Source organism: Myxocyprinus asiaticus, chromosome 5 (assembly GCF_019703515.2).
Source record: "Myxocyprinus asiaticus isolate MX2 ecotype Aquarium Trade chromosome 5, UBuf_Myxa_2, whole genome shotgun sequence".
Classification (NCBI taxonomy): domain Eukaryota; kingdom Metazoa; phylum Chordata; class Actinopteri; order Cypriniformes; family Catostomidae; genus Myxocyprinus; species Myxocyprinus asiaticus.
The window spans coordinates 25,483,398-25,507,655 of record NC_059348.1 but is presented as its reverse complement, the minus strand read 5'-3'; the positions used below and the strand labels follow the sequence as shown (position 1 = coordinate 25,507,655).

The 24,258-nt window shown below is 37.9% G+C and overlaps 2 protein-coding genes across 3 annotated transcripts in view; one reads left to right on the top strand and one right to left on the bottom strand.

Annotated features, from left to right (window-relative positions):
• LOC127441300 (protein Niban 1-like) overlaps positions 1-7,130 on the bottom strand; it is a 52,312-nt gene extending 45,182 nt beyond the window's left edge. Inside the window, exon 1 of the mRNA XM_051698532.1 lies at positions 6,848-7,130. Within this exon, the coding sequence (XP_051554492.1) occupies positions 6,848-7,115 (268 nt within the window). The 5' untranslated portion in view covers positions 7,116-7,130. The remainder of the gene's footprint in view (positions 1-6,847) is intronic.
• Positions 7,131-7,340: 210 nt separating this feature from the next.
• On the top strand, positions 7,341-14,982 carry LOC127441311 (E3 ubiquitin-protein ligase RING2). Of its 2 annotated transcripts, XM_051698563.1 has the most exons (8): positions 7,341-7,457; positions 8,291-8,403; positions 8,550-8,710; positions 10,333-10,548; positions 10,882-11,154; positions 11,335-11,506; positions 13,925-14,072; positions 14,305-14,982. In XM_051698563.1, the coding sequence occupies exons 2-7, from the start codon at positions 8,317-8,319 to the stop codon at positions 14,024-14,026; spliced, it is 1,011 nt and encodes a 336-aa protein (XP_051554523.1). In that variant the 5' UTR covers positions 7,341-7,457; positions 8,291-8,316; the 3' UTR covers positions 14,027-14,072; positions 14,305-14,982. The 2 variants fall into 2 exon arrangements, with proteins under 2 accessions (XP_051554523.1, XP_051554522.1); XM_051698562.1 differs by having other exon boundaries at positions 7,342-7,457; positions 13,925-14,982.
• The last annotated feature ends 9,276 nt before the right edge of the window (positions 14,983-24,258 follow it).

The window sequence follows — 24,258 nt, the reverse complement described above, 5'->3', positions numbered from 1 at the left end:
GTAAAGCAGAAGCTTATGCGGCACACCTCCCGCTGTCACCCCTGGAAAATCATCCTCCCTTCTTATCGCAGCTGCTAATGGTTCAAACGCCTTTTCAGCGTCAAGTGAGATGGTCGTAACCGGAGTCTGATCATTCGCCACTGACCACATGATATTGATGAGACGCCTGATGTTATCAGAAGAGCTGCGGCCCCGAATAAACCCCACCTGATATATATATATATATATATATATATATATAAGAGATGTCACAACCTTACTTAATCGGTTAGCCAACATTTTTGATTTTTTTTTTTACATCTAGTTGGATCAGGGAGATTGGATGGTAACTTTTACACTCACTTGGATCTTTGTTCTTTTTAAGAATCAGACTGATCTGGGCTTGTGTCATGGTTGGAGGAAGCTTTCCATTCTTTAATGATTCAGTATAAACTTCTAACAAAAGTGGAGCCAGTTCTGTAGCACAGGATCTAAAAAATTCTGCGGCAAAACCATCTGGCCACGGAGCCTTGCCAGTAGGTAGGGACTTAATTACCTTGTTAAGCGCCTCCAAGGTTATCTAGATAGAATCAAGAGAGTTGTTTTGCTCAGTCTTCAGTTTAGGAAGATCTAATGGTTCCACAAAGTTTCTAATATCTTCATCAGTAGACGAAGAAGTGGAACTATAATGCTCAAGATAGAACTCTTTAAAGGCATTATTAATATCAATGGCTGAGGTAAAAATTTCTCCACCAGCAGATTTCACTGAGGGAAAAGAAATGCTTTATACATCTAGCCAAAAGCTTCCCTGCTTTGTCCCCTGACTCAAAGTATGACTGTCTTGCCCTGAATAACCAAAACTCCACTTTCTGTGACAAAATAGTATTATATCTTTATTTCAATCAGATCAATTCTCTGAGGCCATCAGATGACATAAGGTGCTTCAGCTCTGCCTCTGCACTTTTAATATTTCCTTCCAGCTCCACGAGTTCTCGTGCTTTGGATTTTTTGATGAATGAGGCATACTGTATGATCCGACCCCTAAGAACCGCCTTAAGTGCCTCCCAAGCCACGCCACAGAGGATACCGAGGACCAGTTGGTCTCCATATAAACATTGATTTCAGTCTTTAACATTTGTTGGAAATCAGGATTTTGCAAAAGGGATACATCAAGGAGCCAACTACATGATTTCTTTTTCTCTATATGTGGCATCACCTCTAAGCTCACCAGGGCGTGATCCGAGACTAAAATGTTTCCAATTGAGCAATAAAAAACAGATGAAATGAGGGATTTGAAAATATATATATATATATATATATATATATATATATATATATATATATATACTAGAATAAATCTTATGGACTGATGAAAAAAATTTATAGTCTTTACCAGATGGGTTCAAAAGTCTCCAAATATCTGTAAGACCAAGATTTTTACACATCCTGTGAAGCGTCAATGTTGCTCTAGGGGGCTTACACACTTTGCTTCACTATGATCAAGGACATCATATATAATTAAAGTCTCCTCCCAAAATTATATCATGAGAGGTGCCAGTGGCTTGCAACATCCTTTCATGATCTATAAAAAAGCCCTGATCATCAGCATTATGTGCATAAATATTAGCCAAAATCAGACTTTGCCCCTGAATTTCAGCTAAAACAATAATGACTCTTCCTAATGTATCATTAATCTGTTTGAGACATTTGAATTGTAAATGTTTATTTACCAATATAATGACTCACTTGCTCTTACTTGAGCCAGCACTAAAAAAAACATGTCCACCCCATATCTTCCCAAATTTTTCAGCTTCCTGTGGAGAAAGATGTGTTTCTTGAAGAAACACTATATCATATTTCTTACGCTTAAGAAAAGAAATAACCTTCCTTCTTTTTATGGGGTGCCCCAACCCATTCACATTCCATGTGGAGAGAGATAGTACACTCATAATAACGTTTGACATTTTGATATAGTAGAAAAAATAAATTGTGTGCCAAAAACAAAATTATGAAGACAACATTTCAACATTAATGCAACAATAAAACCCCAAACTTCCTCCCGAACAAAACAAACAGAAAAAAGAAAAGCGTGTGCATTAACCCCACGCAAAAAAGCGCCAACCAGCGTCAATCTCTTTAAACTCAAAGAGTCCATGTACGCCTACGAGAGCCCCCGTGACAACTTTGCCATCGGATTGCTCAATTTTGCCACACAAATTTGTAAGGCAAAATTACATAACATCAAATATTTTGTAAAACAAACCCCAGCCAATAGGCAGAATAAACACAAAGAACATGTAGACTCATTCACAGAACTGTCTCGAAGGTCTGTTCCTTCACAAAACAAATTCCAGCTGATATAAAGCCGTTCATTTTCCTCGGACAGACAAACGAATCTTCAGTGAGCCAGCTGATGAGTGCAGCAGATGATGTAATCATTCCAATGTCCCACGAAAATACTCCACAAATCATACTCCAGCCAACAGGAGGCATAAGAACAAGGAACTGACAGATTCATCCATAACTGTCCCGAAGTAGTGTTATTTAACAAAACAAGCTCCAACCGCTAGGCGGAACCAGCACAAAAGGAAACGAAACACGCATCCTGGTTCCTCGGATGGTCAAGAGTCAATTCACTCGGAGGCGGCATAAAAGTATATCCCATGATTTACACAGTCCGCCAACTTTATAAAAGACATCTTTTGTGTGGGCATGTAGATATTTTGCGGTCATCCGTAGTGTCTATTCTCAATCTACCCGGGAACTTCATTGTAAATGTGATCTTCCGTCAATGCAAAAGTTTCTTTAAGGAAAAGTGTTAATCCACAAAACAAAACAAACAAACTCCAGCTGCTCAGCGGAGCCAATGCAAAAAGAAACAAAAATGGCACCCAGCTTCCTCTGAATCCAGAGTATGTACAGTGAGTCAATCCACTCACAAGAAAAACACCCAATGGTTACTCACCCATTGTTTCAATAAAAGACATTGCCTGATTGGGACATGTAAATACTTTGCTGCCATCCTTGGTGTTTCTTCTCAGTCTGGCCGGAAACATCAGAGCAAAAGTGATCTTACGCTGATGTAAGAGTTTCTTGCATTCCTTAAACCGATCGCATCTCTCTCTTGTTGAGTTCGCAAAGTCCGGGAACAAGAAAATATTGTAATTCTTCCAAGAAAGCTTTCCTTTGCTCCTCGCCTAGCGCAACACGAGATCTTTATCGGATGATCTCAAAAATTTGGCCAGAATCGATCGGGGCCTGTCTCTCTCAGCAGATCTGTGATCTGGTACTCTGTGAGCTCGCTCGATTTCCAGCTTGTGGCCTGTTATGTCGAGCGGACTCGGGAAAAGCTCGTCTAGGAATTTCACCATATCTCTGCCCTCCTCATGCTCAGGAATTCCAACAATTTGAATGTTATTCCTGCGGCTTCTATTCTCAAGATCTTCAAGCTTTTCAAGAACGCGTTCCAAATCAACTTTGGTCGCGGGCGGATTAGCGGCTAATTTCCTCTCTGATGACTCCAAATAATCGATTCGTCTCTCAACATCTGTCACTCTTGTGACTAACTCAGAGAATTTTTTCTCCATTGCTGTAATCGATCGACGTATTACAGCGAGATCCTCCAAATCTGCAAGTACCTTCGTCAACATCACCGACATGTTGGACAGTTGACGCTGGATTCCTTCTCCCGCCGCTCCATCCAAATCGAGTCCCCGGTCCACAGGCCTGTCTGGGCTTTCATCTTGAACCCGTAAGTGTCTTTTAATGTCTCCAGAGCCTGAGGATTTTGACTTCTTTGCCATGTTTACCTCAAACAGCAAATGTGTAACTGGGTGTATCGAATTTCACCGGATTATATCATGAAAATAATTTAAATAAATTAGCAAAGTGCGCAGAGCTGTCTCTTACACGTCTGCCCTTCGCATGGCGTCACGTGGCTCCCACATTGTTTTTAAATGAAACAATCAAACTCAAGTGAGGGGAATAGATTTGTTATGAAAAATGTTCAAAGTGGGCTCACATTGACTCATCCAATCACAATGCAGATTAATTTGTTTGAATACTTGAGATGTTATGAAATGCCAAATGTGATTAAAATTAACAGGGAATTTTGCACCCTTTTCTAAAGTAGTTATTTTGAATAAGCATTATTTTAAATTGTTACTCAAAAAAGCATCTTGGTGTCTCAAAATTATTTGCATTAGTTGACAAATTTTGCACTGTAACTTTTGCTCCATATTAACATGATAACACTATAACCCCCCCGAGGGCCTTTTACCCAAAGTGTGTGGGCCTTTTACCCCAGATGTAGGGTTAAACGCCCCCCTCGCCACTTTTTTTTTTTTAAATGGAATTTTAATCAAAACAAACAACCGTCTGTCATCATTTATTTTAACACAAACTATGTTGCTCTATCAATATTCAATAAAAAAGAAATCTATGTTTTTTTATTATTATTATTATTTTTATTATTATTTATCTTGACACATTTGTGACCAGAAAAAAAGAAACTCTGGAATTACTAACGACTCATTTCAGGTGTTCGGAATCGGTTCTTTCTTTTGGGAGTCAATAACTCCATTTGTCCTGCACTTTGATTTTTGAAACTTTGCAGACTTTTTTACATTCACAAACAGCTATATAACACACTACATGAAAGGTAATATTTGAAAAACCATAATAGGTGCTCTTTAATTTAACAATGATAAAAGTTGGACATTTTTTATACGGTGGGTAAGGAATAGTCTGAAAAGTCCACATATTGTACTAAAACTGTGGATTTTTTTATTGAAAAACAGAAGGTTCAATATAAATATTCAATAAGATCATAAGATTTACAAAATTACACAGATCCAACAATGTAAGAATACAATCACTGAGTTATAAAGACAAGAAATACAGGTGAAGGAAAAAAATAAAATAAAGTAAATAACAAAAAATACATAGAAACCAACACAGATGTATACATAAGATAAGGAAGATAAATAATATATTAATAATATTTTTTTATAAGTCATGGGTCAGAAAAGTTCTCAGCATATAAGAAAGGTTATACACTTTTTATTATTAATAACTCAAAAAGCATTTATTGCTAAAATTCTGAAGGATGTGGTAAGAAACCATCTGAATACAGGGTAAATTTCTTGGTATTATTCATCTTCAATGTAGTATTACTAACCGGTACTGTCGCTCCCAATACGTACAGTATATTGTTAATACAGTGGTATATGACTGTGGTAATATAGCAAAGTACCATGGTATTTTTTAATGACCTTGAAGCACCATGTAAATACAATAGTATATGAATGTGGTAATCATATATCAAATTACTCTGGTAGTAACATGGTATTCTTTGAAGTACTTTGAAGCACCATGCAACTACAGAATGGTGCATAGTTGTATATCAAAGTACCATGGTATTACCATCTGATACCATCAGAAATCACATTGTTATTGCCCAGATGTGCACACACACAAGGAATTTGGCCACTTATCAAAAGCTTCCAGTACATACAGAAATACAACAGCAAGACACAAAATTGCAGGATAAGATTAATAGTATACTGTATGTACGCAGAGCTCTTATGTATAGAAATGTTCAAATGAATGGGTATGGGCAAGGGCATGGGTTTGGCTTCAACATGGAGGGGCTGCAGCATGAAACATTTACATGTTTCCATTGATCATGATATAAATATTTTGGGGTTGGAAGGGGGGGGGGGGGCTTACCTGTAAAAATAGTAAAATTTTCTGTACAGTTTATTTTTATTTAGACCTAATTTTGTGTTAATCTTCGCTTTCAAATGGATTATTCCAGCTGTTACAAAGGTGATAGGCCTACAGGATTTTATTAGCAGAATAACATGAGATATGTCATCCATGGGTACACTTAACAAAGGTGGTGATGTTTAAGTCCAGACTGCCGGTTCTATATGTGAAGCTAAGGAACATTTAGAATTTGTTGATGTGTTTAATAAACGATGTCTTGGTGCTCTGGAGATAGAAATGTTGTTACTTATTTTTTATCATGCAAAAAAAAAAAAAAAAAAATGTATATATATATATATATATATATATATATATATATATATATATATATATATATATATATATATATATATTATGTTGGCAAATTAGTATCAAGATTGTTACTATTCCTGTGGAAATTCAGTTGTATCACAAATTCATGAACATTTATAATTTGATAGTGACTCCAGTTAGTGAACTATTACTTGTTGCAATGAATCAGAATCAGAATCAGCTTTATTGCCAAGTCTGCTTACACATACAAGGAATTTGTCTTGGTGACAGGAGCTTCCAGTGTACAACAATACAAAAACAATACAAAAACAGCAGCAAGACATAAATAATAATAAAAAATAAAAAAAAATAAAAACTAATTATACACATACGTACAGACACACACTTACATACATACACACATACACATGAATGTCATACAGAATGAAGCTTGGCACCTTAATCCATAAGAACTACACATGGTCGCTTGCTTTAGTGTTGCCACCCCGCATAGTCTGCATGCCACCCCCTGGCCACCCCATAAAAAAGCCCCTGGTGGGTGTGCACACTGCATGAAACGGTTTTTCAGCACTACAGTAGTTGTCATACAGTATGTATCTCTGATAACCGTTGGTTAGTCTTGCTAAGATAGAGAATTAGAAGCTGAATTTTGCTCTAAAACTCAAAGCAGGACATTTTGGGAACAAAAACGGTTAAAACTGCAAAATGAGGAATAGACGAGTGAAAGTCCCATTCAATAAATTTATTAGTATCAACACTGCACATAAGAAAGCTGCAGCCGTTATTTATAAAGTCTTTCGAGTATGAGATACAGAAATCCGTTTACCTCTTATGTAGCACATTTTACGCCCGTCCAAAAGACTGGATGAGGATGCTCCCATTGTGCAGAATGGTGTGTCGCAGCGGTCCCGAGCAGATGCTTTTCTCCCGTTAGTCCGATTCAGTTGTGAAGCGCAGATGCTGTTCTGACTGTCAGATAAAGACGAGCGCAAATAAACTGACTCGAGCATCTCAAACTTCCTCAAACTGCAGCGCCGCCCGCTTGTCTTCTCAGCAAAGATCTGACAACATCTGAAGAACAGGATTTGGGTCATCTTTAGAACATTGATTTGGCGGTTGACTGTTTTTCGAATGACATATTTACAAATAATTTACATTTATCAATATTTTCACCTGTTTTGTCTTTTTATTCATTCCAAGTAGCCTATGTAGGCTAGTAGTAGTTCATATTTTTTACATGATGATACACATAAATATGAACGTGTATCAAAGAAAACATGCAGTTTCAAAATATTAGAGAAAATGGTATTATATTCATTTTTGCCCAATTCAGAACTGACCTACATTTCCCAGAGTGCAATGTGCACGCAAAATCCGCCATATTGAGCTCAGCAGAATGCGCTGGCAGGGGAGAGAAAATCCACAACATTGAAAATGTAAGTATGTAAGCAGCTGCGTTTTAACATTAATATATCATTTCTGGTGGTCGAGGTTGATTTTTTCGTCTGGGCAAACGGTTTTACATGCAACAAGCATGCCGACACTGATTTCATGCTTGATTTTATGGGGCTTGTTACCACAGCATCTGTATTAGCAGGGAGAGTTAGTCGTTAGCTTTGCGTTTTCATGACAGCGCAGGAGATCAAACCTTTCCACATGACTCTTTCCACTCCCTTTCATTTTGTTTTGGGTTGTTTAATATGTATGCGCTGCGGGAGGATGGGCACAATCATTTCAAAGACATGCTATAAGTGCTGGCAGATGCTATTTCTGTTCAGTAACACAAAGAGTCAGAAGTGCCTTCAGGAGCTAATTTAGCCGGTTAGCCCTGTGACTGCAGGGTAAAATATATATTTTTGCTGTAAATTAGGATTCTAAACAGCTGCAGAGCTGTATGTTTGAAACCCATTAAACATGCTTATAGTTTTATTGTTTAAATTGCACTGGTTCGCACATCTGCTGAAATCAACGTCAGCAGACAATAACACCTGTTCACAGATCATGTCATTTGTCAGAGATTATCATCAACCTGTCTATATTGTCCTTGTCTTATATGAGGATAATTGAAATGTTGCATTTCAGAGGTTTTCCATGTTTTGTGTACAACGTAGATGTGCGTAGCATTTCATCACCTGTGAAGTGTGACGTGAAATGTGTCATATTTGCTTTGTTTTGATTCTACATCACACGAGGAGCTTCTTGTTGTGAACTGAAAAATAGTTTCCCTCACATAATGTTAATAATGTTTTCTTTGGCTGCTTTATGACAGAGGTGAAGGAGACATAGGGCATACAGATGACACAGACAGTCCAGACGAATGGGGTGCAACCCCTTAGCAAGACCTGGGAGCTCAGTCTCTATGAATTACAGAGAACTCCACAGGTAAGTAAAATAATATGCAGAAGCATCACCCATTATATTTGCAATGTGCAATAATGAATTATAAGTCACAGTAAGGGTTGAGAGACAGTTTTAGGACTTTGTTTTAAACCCCATTTTACAGCTTCTGTGCTGTTGTTTTCCTTTAGGAAGCCATCACGGATGGTCTGGAGATAGCCGTGTCACCACGCAGCTTGCACAGTGAGCTCATGTGTCCCATCTGCCTGGACATGCTGAAAAATACCATGACCACCAAGGAGTGCCTACATCGCTTCTGCGCAGACTGCATCATCACTGCTCTCAGATCGGGGTGAGTTCATGTCATCTGTATTAATAAAGATTTATGGACTCCGAATTATATCATACTGTACCATTCTGCGATGTGGAAGTTTACCTAAAATAAAACTGGATTTAAGAGGTCAGTGATGTCAAGGACAGGTAGGGCCTTAAGAAATACTTTTTTTAGGTTTTATTTTTACCCAAATGATGTGTTTTCTGATTATTTTTTTTTTTAATTCCATGTTTTAAAGGTTAATTGAATTGTATTAATTAAAAAACTGTCTAATAAAATGAAAACTGATCACGTTCAACAAGCCATTATATTATTTTAAAAAAGAACATCAAAATATTAATGAAAACATTGATGAAAACGTATTTAGTACAACAGCTCTTTTGCTTGTGCGATATTGATTAAATGCAATGCAGTTATTAATAATATATTACTATTACTTATTATTATTTATTACAACATTGAATATTACATTTTAGTAAACAGTAGTAATATATTTATGTGGCTTTTTTTTTTTTTTTTTTTTTTTTCACCCAATTTGGAATGCCCAATTCCCAGTGTGCTATTAAGTCCTCGTGGTCGCGTAGTGACTCGCATCAATCCGGGTGGCAGAGGACAAATCCCAGCTGCCTCTGCGTCCAAGACTGTCAACCCGCGCATCTTATCACGTGGCTTGTTGAGCGCGCTGCCACGGAGACATAGCGCGTGTGGAGGCTTCACGCCATCCACCGCAGCATCCACGCTCAACTCATCACGCACCCCACCGAGAACGAACCACATTATAGCAACCACGAGGAGGTTATCCCATGTGACTCTACCCTCCCTAGCAACCGGACCAATTTGGTGGCTTAGGAGACCTGGCTGGAGTCACTCAGCCCGCCCTGGGATTCGAACTAGTGACTCCAGGGGTGGTAGCCAGCGTCTTTTACCACTGAGCTACCCAGGACCCACTTTTTTTTTATTATTATTATTATTATTTCACACGTCTAGTTAAATTGAGCTTTTATTTTTTTACAGAAAACCAAATGAAGCACTTTCAGTTTGTATGTTTTTGACAACAGCTTCTCACCTCTGGATAAGCATCTCAATATATGGCCTAATGTGCTTATTAAACCGCAAAAGGATGCAATTTAATTTGATAATTATATAGTCTGCATATGCTCGGCGCATAACAGAAAATAGACTCTTTATATCTGCTCTTTGTCATTTATTACACACACAGCGCTTGATGGGTGTTAGTGTATGATGTCTGGCTTCACGGATGCATTTTTATGAGACAGCATATACAGACTGTACATTTATTCAATTAAATTGCAGCCGTTTGTGGTTTAATCTTCACACTAGGACATATCACGATTTTAATTTTAGTTGTGCATTCTTACATTCATTTTATCCCCAATACGTTAAATTCCTTGACATTCTGCTAATTTTATAGTTAATTCTGTTTTTATGACTGGATTCCATGATTCCGTCCATGTTTCTCGCATCACAGAAATCATAGGGCCATAGAAAGATCACTATCTTAATGCTAATTGCAGGCTGGTTTGTTTTGTTTTGTTTTCAAGTTCAGGTGCAGTGTGATTGTATTATGCTATATCTTTGCATCTTCAATTGATCAATTCTGTATCTTCTGTGGTTGACAGGAATAAAGAGTGTCCAACATGCAGAAAGAAGCTGGTGTCTAAGCGCTCCCTCCGTCCAGATCCCAACTTTGACGCCCTGATCAGTAAGATCTACCCCAGCAGAGACGAGTACGAGGCCCACCAGGAGAGAGTGCTGGCCCGCATCAGCAAACACAACAACCAACAGGCACTCAGCCACAGTATTGAGGAAGGCCTAAAAATCCAAGCCATGAACAGGTCAGCACTGAGCATCTGATCTGTGAAGAAATGTTGTCTGGTGTTAGGCTGAAGGGACAAGAACTTTTCCTTAAATATCAATATTTGAATTGTCTGTTTTTGCATTTTCTTTTCTCTTATTCACTGCAGTCAAATGCCGAAATCAGTTGTCTTGGTGATAGTTTTTAGTTCGCTAAATCGTATTAAGTTCACTGGCTCTACCGTAAAATGACATTCTTGGGTAATTTTTGTCACTTTGAGAGTTTAGAATGTTTAATTTTCTCTTATTTTTTATTTTACTCCATCTTCCTATGATATTATGTTGCCATCGTTTTACCACCGGGGGCGCTGTAGACTACAGCGGGGGAAGAAGCACCAGATTGAGAATGGCAGTGGGGCAGAAGACAATGGGGACAGCTCACACTGCAGCAATGCATCAGTACACAGTAACCAAGAGGCCGGGCCAAGCATCAAACGAACCAAAACTTCAGACGACTCGGGTCTAGACATGGACAACGCCACAGAGAACGGAGGAGGAGACATGGCCTTGGACGGGGCCAGTGAGATTGAGCTGGTGTTCCGCCCACACCCAACGCTGATGGAGAAAGAAGACGCTGCACAGACAAGGTGGGCCATCTCTATTAATCAGCTCACTAACAGAGTGGCAGCCCACCTGCAAATAATTCATTTAATGTGTTTCCCAAACCTCAATTAAATCTATTTAACTTCAGTGTTGTGGTGTCTCCCAATTGTCATTTGTCAGCTGTATGTTCCAGTCAAGTTTGAATTTGTGGAATTTGTGACCAGGTACATCAAAACTTCGGGGAATGCAACAGTGGACCACCTCTCTAAATACCTAGCCGTCAGACTGGCACTGGAGGAAATGCGCAAGAACGGAGAGGCAAGCCCCATCAATGTAGAGGCAGCCAGTGAAAAACAATACACCATCTACATTCCCACAGCCAACAACCAGTTTACGGTAAGTTCGGTAATGCTTCTTTTTTCAGACTTTGGAGATTATGGATGGATGATTTGATAACAAAAAAATTGTATAGCTATGATTTTGACACATTGCAACTTGAACTGCACTACTAAACATTTAACATAATATTGCTGCTGATAAGATATCAAGTGTAAAAGAAGGAAAAGTCTTTGCCCCTGTCTCCAAGAGAAAGAGTTACTCTTTAAAGGAATATTCCAGGTTCAATACAAGTTTAGCTCATTCAACAGCATCTGTGGCAAAATATTGATTACCACAAAATTCAATTTCGACTCGTTCCTCCTTTAAAAAAAGCAAACCTCATGGTTAAAGTGAGGCACTTACAATGGAAGTGAATGGGGCCAATTTTTGGAGGTTTAAACAGAAATGTGAAGCTTATAACTTTATAAAAGCACTTACATTAATTCTTCTGTTAAAACTTGTGTATTAATTCAGCTGTAAAGTTGTTTAAATGGTCGTTTTTATTAGGGACGTGCGAGACTAGTCGACTAAATGGTTCTGATGCTGCTAGTCGACACTGGAATTACTAGTCAGTTAATATTTCCCCCCATTAAACTGATCATAATTTTACACATTTACGTTTGGCTTTATATTTTTACAGAGGCTGCACTTAAATTACTGTCTTATTAATGTTACATATTTTAAATAGAATTAATAATGCAAATATTATTTAAAAAAGAGGATATCTGGAGCAGATACAAAGTTTAACTTCACCTCCGGCGCGCGCAGGAAAATGCCCTCTCACTAGACAAGCAAACTCAGCAAAGTAGTAATGAAATCACTTCGGTGGTGGTGCGGGAATCGGCTTTCCAAATGTTTGAAAATCCCTATGGATGTTTTCACATTTGAGTCTTCTTTAAATCTGTGCGTGCTTGAACGTTATTTTTCCGCTGAGCGGGCTTTTTCAAGCGCAGGATAGCCGCCTCAGGTGAGTCAAGTCCCGTCTTTCACCGGACCATGTACAGGGGTTAATTTTACTCATCAAAAAATTTATGGTTTTGAGCAAGTAGCCTAGAAAATAACTGTTTTAGACTAGGTATGCAATTTTTTTAATCTGCTGATTAAGAAGGCTATTTTCAATGGGGTGCCGACTGCTTAACATGTTAAACTATCTTTTATTCTGTGTGCACGTCATGTTTAGAATATATTAGGTTTATTGTAGGCTACATCACAGGCCTATTTTTTCTGTCCTATGGCTGCTTTTTAAATTTTTATTTATTTATTATTTTTTTTACATCGTAACTGTTATTGGTTGACGTTCTTTACCGAACAGCTGTCATATTAGATCACTGGTTAATGCACGACTGCACATCGTGAAATACCAGCAACTTTTAAGCGCACTTGTTTTCTCTCTCATAGATTTGGCTTAACCCGTCTGTTAATTATTTTCAACAATGTCCTGACTGTTTTAATATGTTAAGTAACTTATACTTGGTGATTTCCGTTTAGAACAGGCTTTTAGGGTTGTTCCATTGATCCTGCACTATTCATTCAATTGTTTTAATAATTATGCCCCTTAAATATTCGCCAATTGTTGATTCATTGAATGCGTGTCATGTTCTATATTTAATGTACAATGATCATAATGCAAAGCGAGCACGTCGCAGATGAATGCCCCTTTTCAGCAGAATTTTGCATCGGATTTGGAATAGATTAAATATTTTAAATGGGTCACATAAACGCACTATTTTTTACTGTTTTCTGAAGGTTGGTTTCTCTTTAGACTAGTCGGTTACAAAACTTCTGTTTAAACGACAGTCAAATTAGTCGTAGCGCACATCCCTAGTTTTTATAGTCGTTTTAGGGTTTCTTGTCATTACATTGTCATTGTAATTAGGTTGTAAAATTTATATAATTTTACACAGAAATGGTTAGTAAGCGATTTTATCACACTAAAATCTTGTTAACACTCTTATTGTTTGTCTTGTGGCTATACTTTTGAAAAGTGAGTATTTTAACTTTAAAAAAATTGGCCCCCATTCACTACCATTGTAAACACCTCACTGTACCAAGATTTGTGCTTTTTTTTTTTTCTTTCTTTTTTTTTAAGAAAAGGAGAGAACGTTTTGTGGTAATCAATATTTTGCCGCAGATGCTGTCGAATGAGCTGAATTTTATTGAGCCTGGAATATTCCTTTAAGGGTGCTCACACTCAAGTTCTCTTTAAAAGAGCTAAAATCAAACCTCTTCACACAATATAATTAAAATAAAATACATTTTGTATTCAAAAATAATTTTTTTTTCCCATGAGGCCATATTGTAGTTTAGATTTTAAAATGATTAATTGTGACATCCTATTGGACACCTTTTACATACCACAACATACTGATAGTCAGTAACACGTGCGGCTTGCATACATTGATTCCTTCAATATGACACTCACTTTTCCCCTCACAGGTCCTGAATGGCTCCTTCTCCCTGGAGCTAGTGAGCGAGAAGTACTGGAAAGTCAACAAGCCTATGGAGTTGTACTTTGCCCCAACAAAGGAGCACAAATAAATTCAGCAAGACATGAGGGCCCAAGCAGGTCATGGACAGACTGAAGGTTCATCCACTCTTCTCTCTCCCTCTTTCTTTCTATCTTTTTTTCGCTGTTCCTCCTCGTCTGGAGAATAATATTTTCTGGGGCCCCGGGTCCTCAATAACTGTGGCTGCTTTGGTTTGTTTTTTGTCTTTTTGAATTGGAACGAGACCAGGGTTGATCAATGTGAATGGGGTGGGAGGGCCATGGGAGTCAAACCAGTGTGTGGATTCATTTTCCCCCTTCATCCTTTCAGTTGACAGTCATTTCATTGATATATTTTGAGGCCTTTCATCAAGAGGACTCTGACATTGCCTTCAACATCTGCAAAATGGATACTTCAACCATAACACCATGACACTGAGGAAGTCCTACTGAGTGCTTCGTGGAAGACGCTGATGTTGGAAGGTGGACGTGTCGTTGATATCAGACTAGACTGACTTTCATTGAGCTGTAAGAGATTTTAAGTGCATTAGACACAACTTCTGTAGCAGCAACAATTGTTGACTAACATGATTGCATTTTCCACTGTGTACCAGTATGTGTCGAGAGAATGTGATGGCTTATGTCACGCGACTCTGTCTTTTTACTAGTCTGTACTACTGTGTAGGTCGACCATATTACATCAGGTGTTTTGGGGATTGTACATACTACACCACTTTATAGTATACCTGGGTGAACTACCTGGAAAATGTATAGCTAAACCAATGTGACAGCTGTTACTCAACTACAAATTTAAAGAACTTAAGCTGTCAGTTGTACATGAAGATGGTCTCTGTTTTGATAGTCACATTTCATTGGAGGCAACTTTTTAGAGCATGAAGTACTTTTAGTTTGACATCCTTGACATACATATGAGTTCATGTTGTTTTTTGAAAAGAAAAAAAAAATGTATACAGCGTTCGTTGTTTGGAAAATAAAAAAACAAAAACAATTACGGCGTCACACCTGTTGTGTCATGCCACAGCTTTGTATAGAAGTTCTTGAGTATAGTTGGGTTGAAACGGATCCCCAGCAGATGGTGCTACTGCAACAGGTTATTCAAGGCTAAATGGGAGTTTCTTCAAAATATGATAAATGAGATAAACATAACAGTAATCTCTTTATAATGGTTAATATCAGAAGGGCATCAAATATTTGCAAAGAACTGTCACATGTTTGTAGAGAAATAATAGGTTTGATCCATTGATAAAGATTTATATGATAAAGGATATGCAGTATTTAGTACAATGTAATGTTTTATGCTGTTATTACACAGATACTATATCAATAATGACTTTCTAATACGACTAATGTGTTAAACCACTCAACTATATAATTAACATTTATGACAGAGTGTTGCCTATATTACGTAAGGTCTCTCATAGCTCACCTGACTGCTTCACTTCTTGTGTACCAGCTCAGCAGATCATGTCTAGAAACCACTGAAGTTATAATAAGGCCTCCGTAGTAGGTTGTCCGTGTATTCTGTGAAGATTAGTGGGCGGTTATACAGTTTTGATTTAATCTCATGTCCAGCATGGGATTGCAGTGTTTCTCATCAATGCCCCTGGAGTCAAGTTTGAAATTACAGTACATTAGACATTTTATATTCAAACACATAGTTCAATGTAGACAATTTGGACACTTTTTGGTTGTCGGACGTTAGAGTGGAGCATGCCCATATGTTAATGTGATGAACTACGTGGCTACTCTGCTAGGACACCTGTTTGAATTTGAAGGTAACTGATTTTATACATCAACTAAATATGACCATGGAACCAGTTGGTTAAAAATAACAGCAAAAAATAAAAGTTTACTAAAAACTGCAAAAAGGAAAGTGAAGTTAGGTCTGAGAAAATGTCTAGCATCTGTTTGCAAGTGTGGGTCAAATGTCCAAATCCTTTTTGGGGCCACTATTGTAAAACGTCAGTTATCTCTGGCCTTGCACTTATTCAAACTAAGGCAAAACCTCTTCTCACTACACTCAAAAAAAATTATATTTCACTATAGTCAGTTTTACTCAATCCTCCCATGTTCATATTATTCCAAAAATATGAAACCAAAGGGAACTTTAAGCAAAAAAAGTGTCTTGTCTGCTTTACTTAATCCATTTGCATTGGGACAACATTAATACTCTTTGTTAGTTCAACTGAAACTGTGCAGAGGAGTTAAGTGTTGTTTTATGTGTCTTTTTGCAAGATGAATATAAAGGGGGAGACTGGTTAGTGTTCATGTTTTGTTATGGTGCGATTTACAAGAATTTCTGTTGTTGTTTTGGGGGTTAAATCATGTTGGAGCTTGAGCCTAGGTTGAGCACCAATACATTTGGAGTATTCTACATATTGCTTTATCCATTGAGCAATTGCTGTACTAACAATACCATAGTGACCAAGTTGCACTCAGGAGTGCTTCTCACAAGCGTTAGCATGATAACATTAAGCATATTACTAAAAGAGTTTCATTTGAGTTATTTTGAGATGTTAAATCTTGTTGAGTTTACTTAATTCAGTTACTTTCTACTTGAAGTATTCAAATTGAAATTAAATACTTCAAATAAATTTGAATGGTAATTCAAAATTAAGAGAGCTCATTTCAAACGTGTGGAACCACTGTCCATGATTGAATTGAGTGTTTTTTTGAGTGTATTGCTGTGTGACAAGTTCAAAGATGAGAGCAGAATCATCACTGTTGCACAAAACCCCTCCCATAAATTCCCTTAATCCCATGCCAGATGGCATCGCCTTGCCTCTTAATGGCAATTTCACACAGTCCTGTTCTGTTCCCATCCACAAATCTCCATTTTGCCATCTCTCCCTATGCTTCTGTGCATGTCCTGTTGCGTAAGTCTTAGAGACTGTGGCTTTTCCCAAGCACCCTATTAACCTGACCTCAGGTTACCTACCAGTCATTTATATGTCAAGAAAAGAGAGTCTGGCCATTTGGTTCATGTAGTCACACTGGCTGTCTATGTTGGGTCATCTGTGTCAGTTGTGATTCATTTGATATGTACCCATTCATAATGGATTTTACAACCTCACAGCAAGAGTGCAGTTGACCCTCACTGGAGTCTCAGAAATGTGCTTTTACTAGCACACATAGGGCACTCAATCTCTATGCAGTCAGGTCATGGCAGGGGCCAGTCACACCCTGCTGCTTTGAAAGGATCAAGAGCAGTAGCCTCCCACATCAAAGATGGGCCATGCATTTGTGCAAAAACCCCACAGAATCGCCATATGACCTTTAAAGTGGTCTGACATTTTCACAGATCAAAAATTATTCTTTTGACTCGTTGGGAGAGATAAGAGTCAATTTCATTCTCAATCGCCCTTTAACAAAATCAGAATCAGGGGCCGTATTACAGAAACACTCAAACCTTATTAGATCTGTTCAGTAACCATAGTGATTTCTGAATCGTAACCTGAACTCCCAAAAATGAAAATTTGGTCATCATTTACTCACATTTGTGTTATTTTAAACCTGCATGGTTTCTTCTGAGGAACACAAAAGATGTTTGGAAAATCTATTAATGGAAAATCTATTCTTTGAAATCTATTGAAGGAACAGTTCACCCCAAAATGAAAATTCTCTCATCATTTACTCACCCTCATGCCATCCCAGATGTGTATGACTTTCTTTTTTCTGCTGAACACAAAGATTTTTAGAAAAAATTTCAGCTCTGTAGGTTCATACAACACAAGAGAATGGTGACCAGAACTTTGAAGCTCCAAAAATCACAATGACAGCATAAAAGTAATCCAAATGTCTCCACTGTTCAATCTTTTGAAGCGATATGAAAGGTGAGAAACAGATCAATATGTTAGTGCTTTTTTTACTATAAATCTCCACTTTCACATATTCTTCTTTTTTTTGGTGATTTACTTTCTTTGTGCATATCACAACCTACTGGTCGGTTAAAGGTGGAAATTTATAGTAAAAAAGGACTTAAATATTGTTCTGTTTCTCACCCACACCTATCATATCGCTTCTGAAGACAGATTAAACCTCTGGAGTCGTATGGATTACTTTTATGCTGCTTTTATGTGCTTTATGAAGATTCAAAGTTCTGGCCACCATTCACTTGCATTGTAAGGACCAACAGAACTGAGATATTCTTCAAAAAAATCTTCATTTGTTTTCTGCAGAAGAAAGAACATAACACATCTGGGATGGCATGAGGGTGAGTAAATGATGAGAGAATTTCCATTTTTAGTCAACTGTCCCTTTAAGTATTTAAATTTTTGTAATATGCGGAGAATGTGGTTTGATGTTCATTTTAAACTGTTCTGAGCTATTAAGCTGGTCACTAAGCAATAATCATTTCATCATCTGCACATGTAGTGTGACGCAGTCTGCCTCTCAAATGCAGATGACAGCATAATGCAGATGTTCACTGGCAGTAAGAGTTAGAGACCTCATTTCAACTGCATTTTCACATGCAAAAATCTCAGTGTTTGTGTGTGTACAGGATGAAACAGTTCTCAGACTGTTTCCAAACACATTGCACTGAACAATCAGTTTTTCATGCTTTGAGAGACAATTGCACAAGAGTTGTCACAGTGGAACTTGCCACAAAACCAGTTGCGAAGGTTTCATATGAAGATTCCCCACCATTACAACCACCAAATCTATGCCTTTCTTTAAATCTATGCTTGCATTAAACAACCTAAACAACATATTAAAGGCTTTTTTGGAAAAAAAGCAAACTTTTTTTTTGCCATTTTTGACCTAATATTGACCTTAAGACATGCCAGTCTTTTGCATACTGTGGCAACTAAAAAACAAACACAAAGACAATGTTAAGCTTCATTTAACGAACCAAATAGCTTTCAGCTGTGTTTGATATAATGGCAAGTGATTTTCTAGTACCAAATTAGCAATTTAGCATGATTACTCAAGGATAAGGTGTTGGAGTGATGGCTGCTGGAAATGAGGCCTGTCTAGATTTGATCAAAAATTTTTTTTTTTTCAAATAGTGATGGTGCTGTTTTTTACATCAGTAATGTCCTGACTATACATTGTGATCAGTTGAATGCCACTTTGGTGAATTGAAATACCAATTTCCTCCCGAAACAGCAAAATCTGTACATTATTCCAAAAATATACACACACACACACACACACACACACACACAGTGCATTCATAAAGTATTCAAACCCCTTCATTTTTCCACATTTTGTTGTTAAAGCCTATTGCTAAAATGCTTTAAATAATTTTTCAATCTACACTCCATACCACATAATGACAAAGCAAAAACCTGATTTCTGATAACTTTGCAAATTTATTAAAAGAAAAAACTGAAATATCACATTGTCATAAGTATTCAGACCCTTAACTCAGTACTTAGTTGAAGCACCGATAACAGACTCAAGTCTTTTTGGGTATGATGCGACAAGCTTTGCACACCTGGATTTGGGGATTTTCTGCCATTCTTCTCTGCATATCCTCTCAACCTCTGTAAGGTTGGATGGGGACCGTCCATGTGTCTTACACTGAAAAGAAGCTTCCGTTTGGCCACTCTGCCATAAAGCCCAGATCGGTGGAGTGTTGCAATGATGGTTGTCCTTCTGCAAATTTCTCCCATCTCCACACATGATCTCTGGAGCTCAACAAGAGTGACCATCGGGTTCTTGGTCACCTCTCTTACCAAGCCCCTTCTCCACCGATTGCTCAGTTTGGCCTGGCGGCCAGCTCTACGAAGAGTCCTAGTTGTTCTAAACTTCTTCCATTAAAGAATTATGGAGGTCACTGTGCTCTTGGGAACATTCAATGCAGCCAAAAAAATGTTGTAGCCTTCCCCAGATCTGTGCCTCGACACAGTCCTGTCCCTGAGTTCTGCAGGAAGTTCCTTTGACCTCATGGCTTGGTTTTGGCTCTGATATGCATTTTCAGCTGTGAGACATTATATAAACAGGTGTGTGCCTTTCCAAATCATGTCCAATCAATTGAATTTGCCACAAGTGGACTCCAAACAAAGCGTAGAAACATCTCAAAGATGATCCAGAGAAATAGGATTCACCTGAACTAAATTTCAAGTGTCAAAGCATATTTTTTTTATAAATTTGCAAAGTTATCAAAAATCTGTTTTTTGCTTTGTCATTATGGGGTATGGAGTGTAGATTGATGTGCAAAAAATGTTTTAAAAGCATTTTAGCATAAGGCTGCAACATAACAAAATGTGAAGAAAATGAAGGGGTCTGAATGCTTTATGAATATATATATTGAAATCACTAAGATCAAATTTTTCCCCATTCTGATGTGAACATTAACTGAAGCTCCTGACCCGTATCTGATCAATAATTTCATGCATTGCACTGCTGCCACACGATTGGCTGATTAGATAATCGCATGAATAGTAGGTAAACAACCACACCGTCTTTTTCCAGAGCAGCCTGTATTTCTCCTGAGGTTACCTGTGGGTTTTTCTTTGTATCCCGAACAATTCTTCTGGCAGTTGTGGCTGAAATCTTTCTTGGTCTACCTGACCTTGGCTTGGTATCAAGAGATCCCCGAATTTTCCACTTCTTAATAAGTGATTGAACAGTACTGACTGGAATTTTCAAGGCTTTGGATATCTTTTTATAATCTTTTCCATCTTTATAAAGTTCCATTACCTTGTTACGCAGATCTTTTGACAGTTCTTTTCTGCTCCCCATGGCTCAGTATCTAGCCTGCTCAGTGCATCCACGTGAGAGCTAACAAACTCATTGACTATTTATACACTGATACTAATTGCAATTTAAAAAGCCACAGGTGTGGGAAATTAACCTTTAATTGCCATTTAAACCTGTGTGTGTCACCTTGTGTGTCTGTAACAAGGCCAAACATTCAAGGGTGCGTAAACTTTTGATCAGGGCCATTTGGGTGATTTCTGTTATCATTATGATTTAAAAAGGAGCCAAACAACTGTGTGATAATAAATGGCTTCATATGATCAGTATCCTTAAATAAAAGACAGTGTTTTTGCCAATCAGTCATATTTTCAAAATCAATGCCAAAATTTCACAATTTCTGCCAGGGTATGCAAACTTTTGAGCACAATGGTATATACATACATACAGTATACACTCGTATGTAACTAGGGTGGCCTCATATGTAACACATGTATCAGGTGTATAAGGAGCTTATGTTCTTCATTTTCTTCTCTCCACGATCTGGAACAGGGAGTTTCAGGAAATGCTTCTTTGTACTCTGTCAACACTCCACAACAGAATTTTTTTATTATCTGTGCAAACACAGTTGTCTTTAACCATCTGATCCCCTGTGTGTGTGTGTGTGTGTGTGTGTGTGTGTGTGTGTGTGTGTGTGTGTGTGTGTGTGTGTGTGTGTGTGTGTGTGTGTGTGTGTGTGTGTGTGTGTGTGTGAGAATGAACCCTCCCTGCGTTCAATGGACCCATTACACCATAAACAGTAATCTTCAAGTATTTTATTATGTTACTGCACAGGCTGTTTTGTTTATAATATGCAAAATAAAGTAATAAAAAGTTACTGTTGCTACATTATTGCTGTTATGCACATGCAGGCACGTTCATGTTCAAATCACAAAACCGTTTTGTTGTTAGATAAATGGTCACTCTGTACTGAATTAAACTTCCTCAGCCAATCAGACAAAAGTACAAAATGTGCTGTGTTGTTATTGGTGCTCTATAAGTGTATACTTTCCATCACTTTCATCTTTATTTGGGGAGTGATGGAGACTCTTTAGCCAAATCTGAGAGCCTGGGCATTGTGCCACTGTTTGGGCATCTGGGACAATTGTTGGTGTGCTGTTGCTACAGTGTTTTTTTTTTCTTTTTCAATAGAGGTGCCTCCTAAATCAGGGCTCCACTGAGGAACACTGTGTTCACCATACATAAAGAGCATGTGAGTGCAAGCCTAAAATCAGTTGTCAAGCAGAACATGTACCACATGTACACCATGTTCTTTGGCTGAAATCTGAGACCATATCTTTACGTCTGTGTCGGCATTATAGTGACATTGAGAGGATGTGATTTATGAAGTACAGACAGAAATCTGGCATATTTAAATCTTTTCTTTCTTTCTAGGTTGGGAAAAGTAATTGTTATACAATGGGACCACATTTATTAGATGATGTTGCTTTTGTTTCACTTTTAATTCTCTTGTCTGTCATTTAACAAAATGTAAATGATGAAAGGATTATCCCGGTCCCGGCTCAATTGAGCCTTTCTGTGTGGAGTTTGCATGTTCTTCCCGTGTTCGCGTGGGTGTCCTCCGGGTTCTCTGGTTTCCCCCCCAGTCCAAAAAGACATGCAAGTTAAGTTAATTGGAGACCCTAAATTGCCCGTTGGTGAGAGTGTGAACGTGTATGTCTGTGTGTGTTGCCCTGTGATGGACTGGCCACCTGTCCAGGTTGTTTCCCTGCCTTCGGCCCAAGACAGCTGGGATAGGCTCCAACACTACCCGCGACGCTGCATAAGACAAGTGGCTATAGAAGATGAATGGATGGTAAAAAGATTCTATGTGATCTTTAAATGTGTATTTTTGCTTGTGTGTTCATTAGGGTCAGTGTTTTTCACTGTCTACAAAGCAACAATCATGTCAGTTCATCGATATTGATATGGACATCCATTAGAACCTCCTCTTTAGTTCCTCATGAATCTCTGCATAGTCTGCAGGGCTGGTAATGAGTCCCAGAAAGACTTTGTCATCCACCAGGAAGGCCTGGACTCCACTGACTTTGTATTGTATTGTATGGAAAAAACCACATCATATACAGTATCCTTCAAAATAAATCTTTGTTTGTGCTCTGATATATGATACAACATGAGGTTATGCAAATGATAATATATCTATTATTTGAAACTGAAACCTAACAAACGTTTTGTGAAATGGTTTGCTTAACCATTATGTTCTGGTCATTTTGACCTGGACGACTTTTGTTTTCCAAGGTTTTTTTTTTTTTTTTTTTACTTATTCCATTTGGAATGAAATTCCTTGACTTTGTTCACATCTGGTATCTGAAAACACACACAAACCTGTACCCTTTAAATTGGGTATTTCACTTTGTTACTTGTGTTCCCATTCAAAAATGAAAATGATTTGGAAATGAATGGATTAGACTAAAAAATACAAAAATATTAAGTATTCAGGAGCATCCCAATCCTTTAGCTGAGCACATATGTGGATGTGCGTTTGCACACACAAAGTCCTCAGACATGTGCACACACACAATGTGTTGAGTGCCCTTTTGTGCATCGTATTTCCGTGTACACTCTTTGAATAATTTTTCAAGATCTACTTATATTGTGTTGCGTTTGGGCTCGTTTGAATCAGAATAGTCTGCTGTAAGTTACGATATGTCACTGTCCATGTTATATGTATGTTTTAGGTATTAATAAGGAAAAACGTGACAAAAAGCCACTCCTGTTTATTATATTTATGTGTGTCAGTGGAAATTTCATACACTAATACAGTTGAAGTCAGAAGTTTACATACACCTTAGCCAAATACATTTCAACTCAGTTTTTCACAATTCCTGACATTTAATCATAGAAAACATTCCCTGTCTTAGGTCAGTTAGGATCACTACTTTATTTTAAGAATGTGAAATATCAGAATAATAGTAGAGAGAATGATTAATTTCAGCTTTTATTTGTTTCATCACATTCCCAGTGGGTCAGAAGTTTACATACACTTTGTTAGTATTTGGTAGCATTGCCTTTAAATTGTTTAACTTGGGTCAAAAGTTTTGGGTAGTCTTCCACAAGCTTCTCACAATAAGTTGCTGGAATTTTGACCCATTCCTCCAGACAGAACTGATGTAACTGAGTCAGGTTTGTAGACCTCCTTGATCGCACGCGCTTTTTCATTTCTGCCCACAACATTTTCTATCGGATTGAGGTCAGGGCTTTGTGATGACCACTCCAATACCTTGACTTTGTTGTCCTTAAGCCATTTTGCCACAACTTTGGAGGTATGCTTGGGGTCACTGTCCATTTGGAAGACCCATTTTAACTTTTTACATTTTAACTGAGCTTTAACTTCCTGGCTGATGTCTTGAGATGCTGCTTCAATATATCCACATAATTTTCCTTCCTCATGATGCCATCTATTTTGTGAAGTGTACCAGCCCCTCCTGCAGCAAAGCACCCCTACAACATGATGCTGCCACCCCCATGCTTCACGGTTGGGATGGTGTTGTTTGGCTTGCAAGCCTCACCCATAACATAACGATGGTCATTATGGCCAAACAGTAAAATTTTTGTTTCA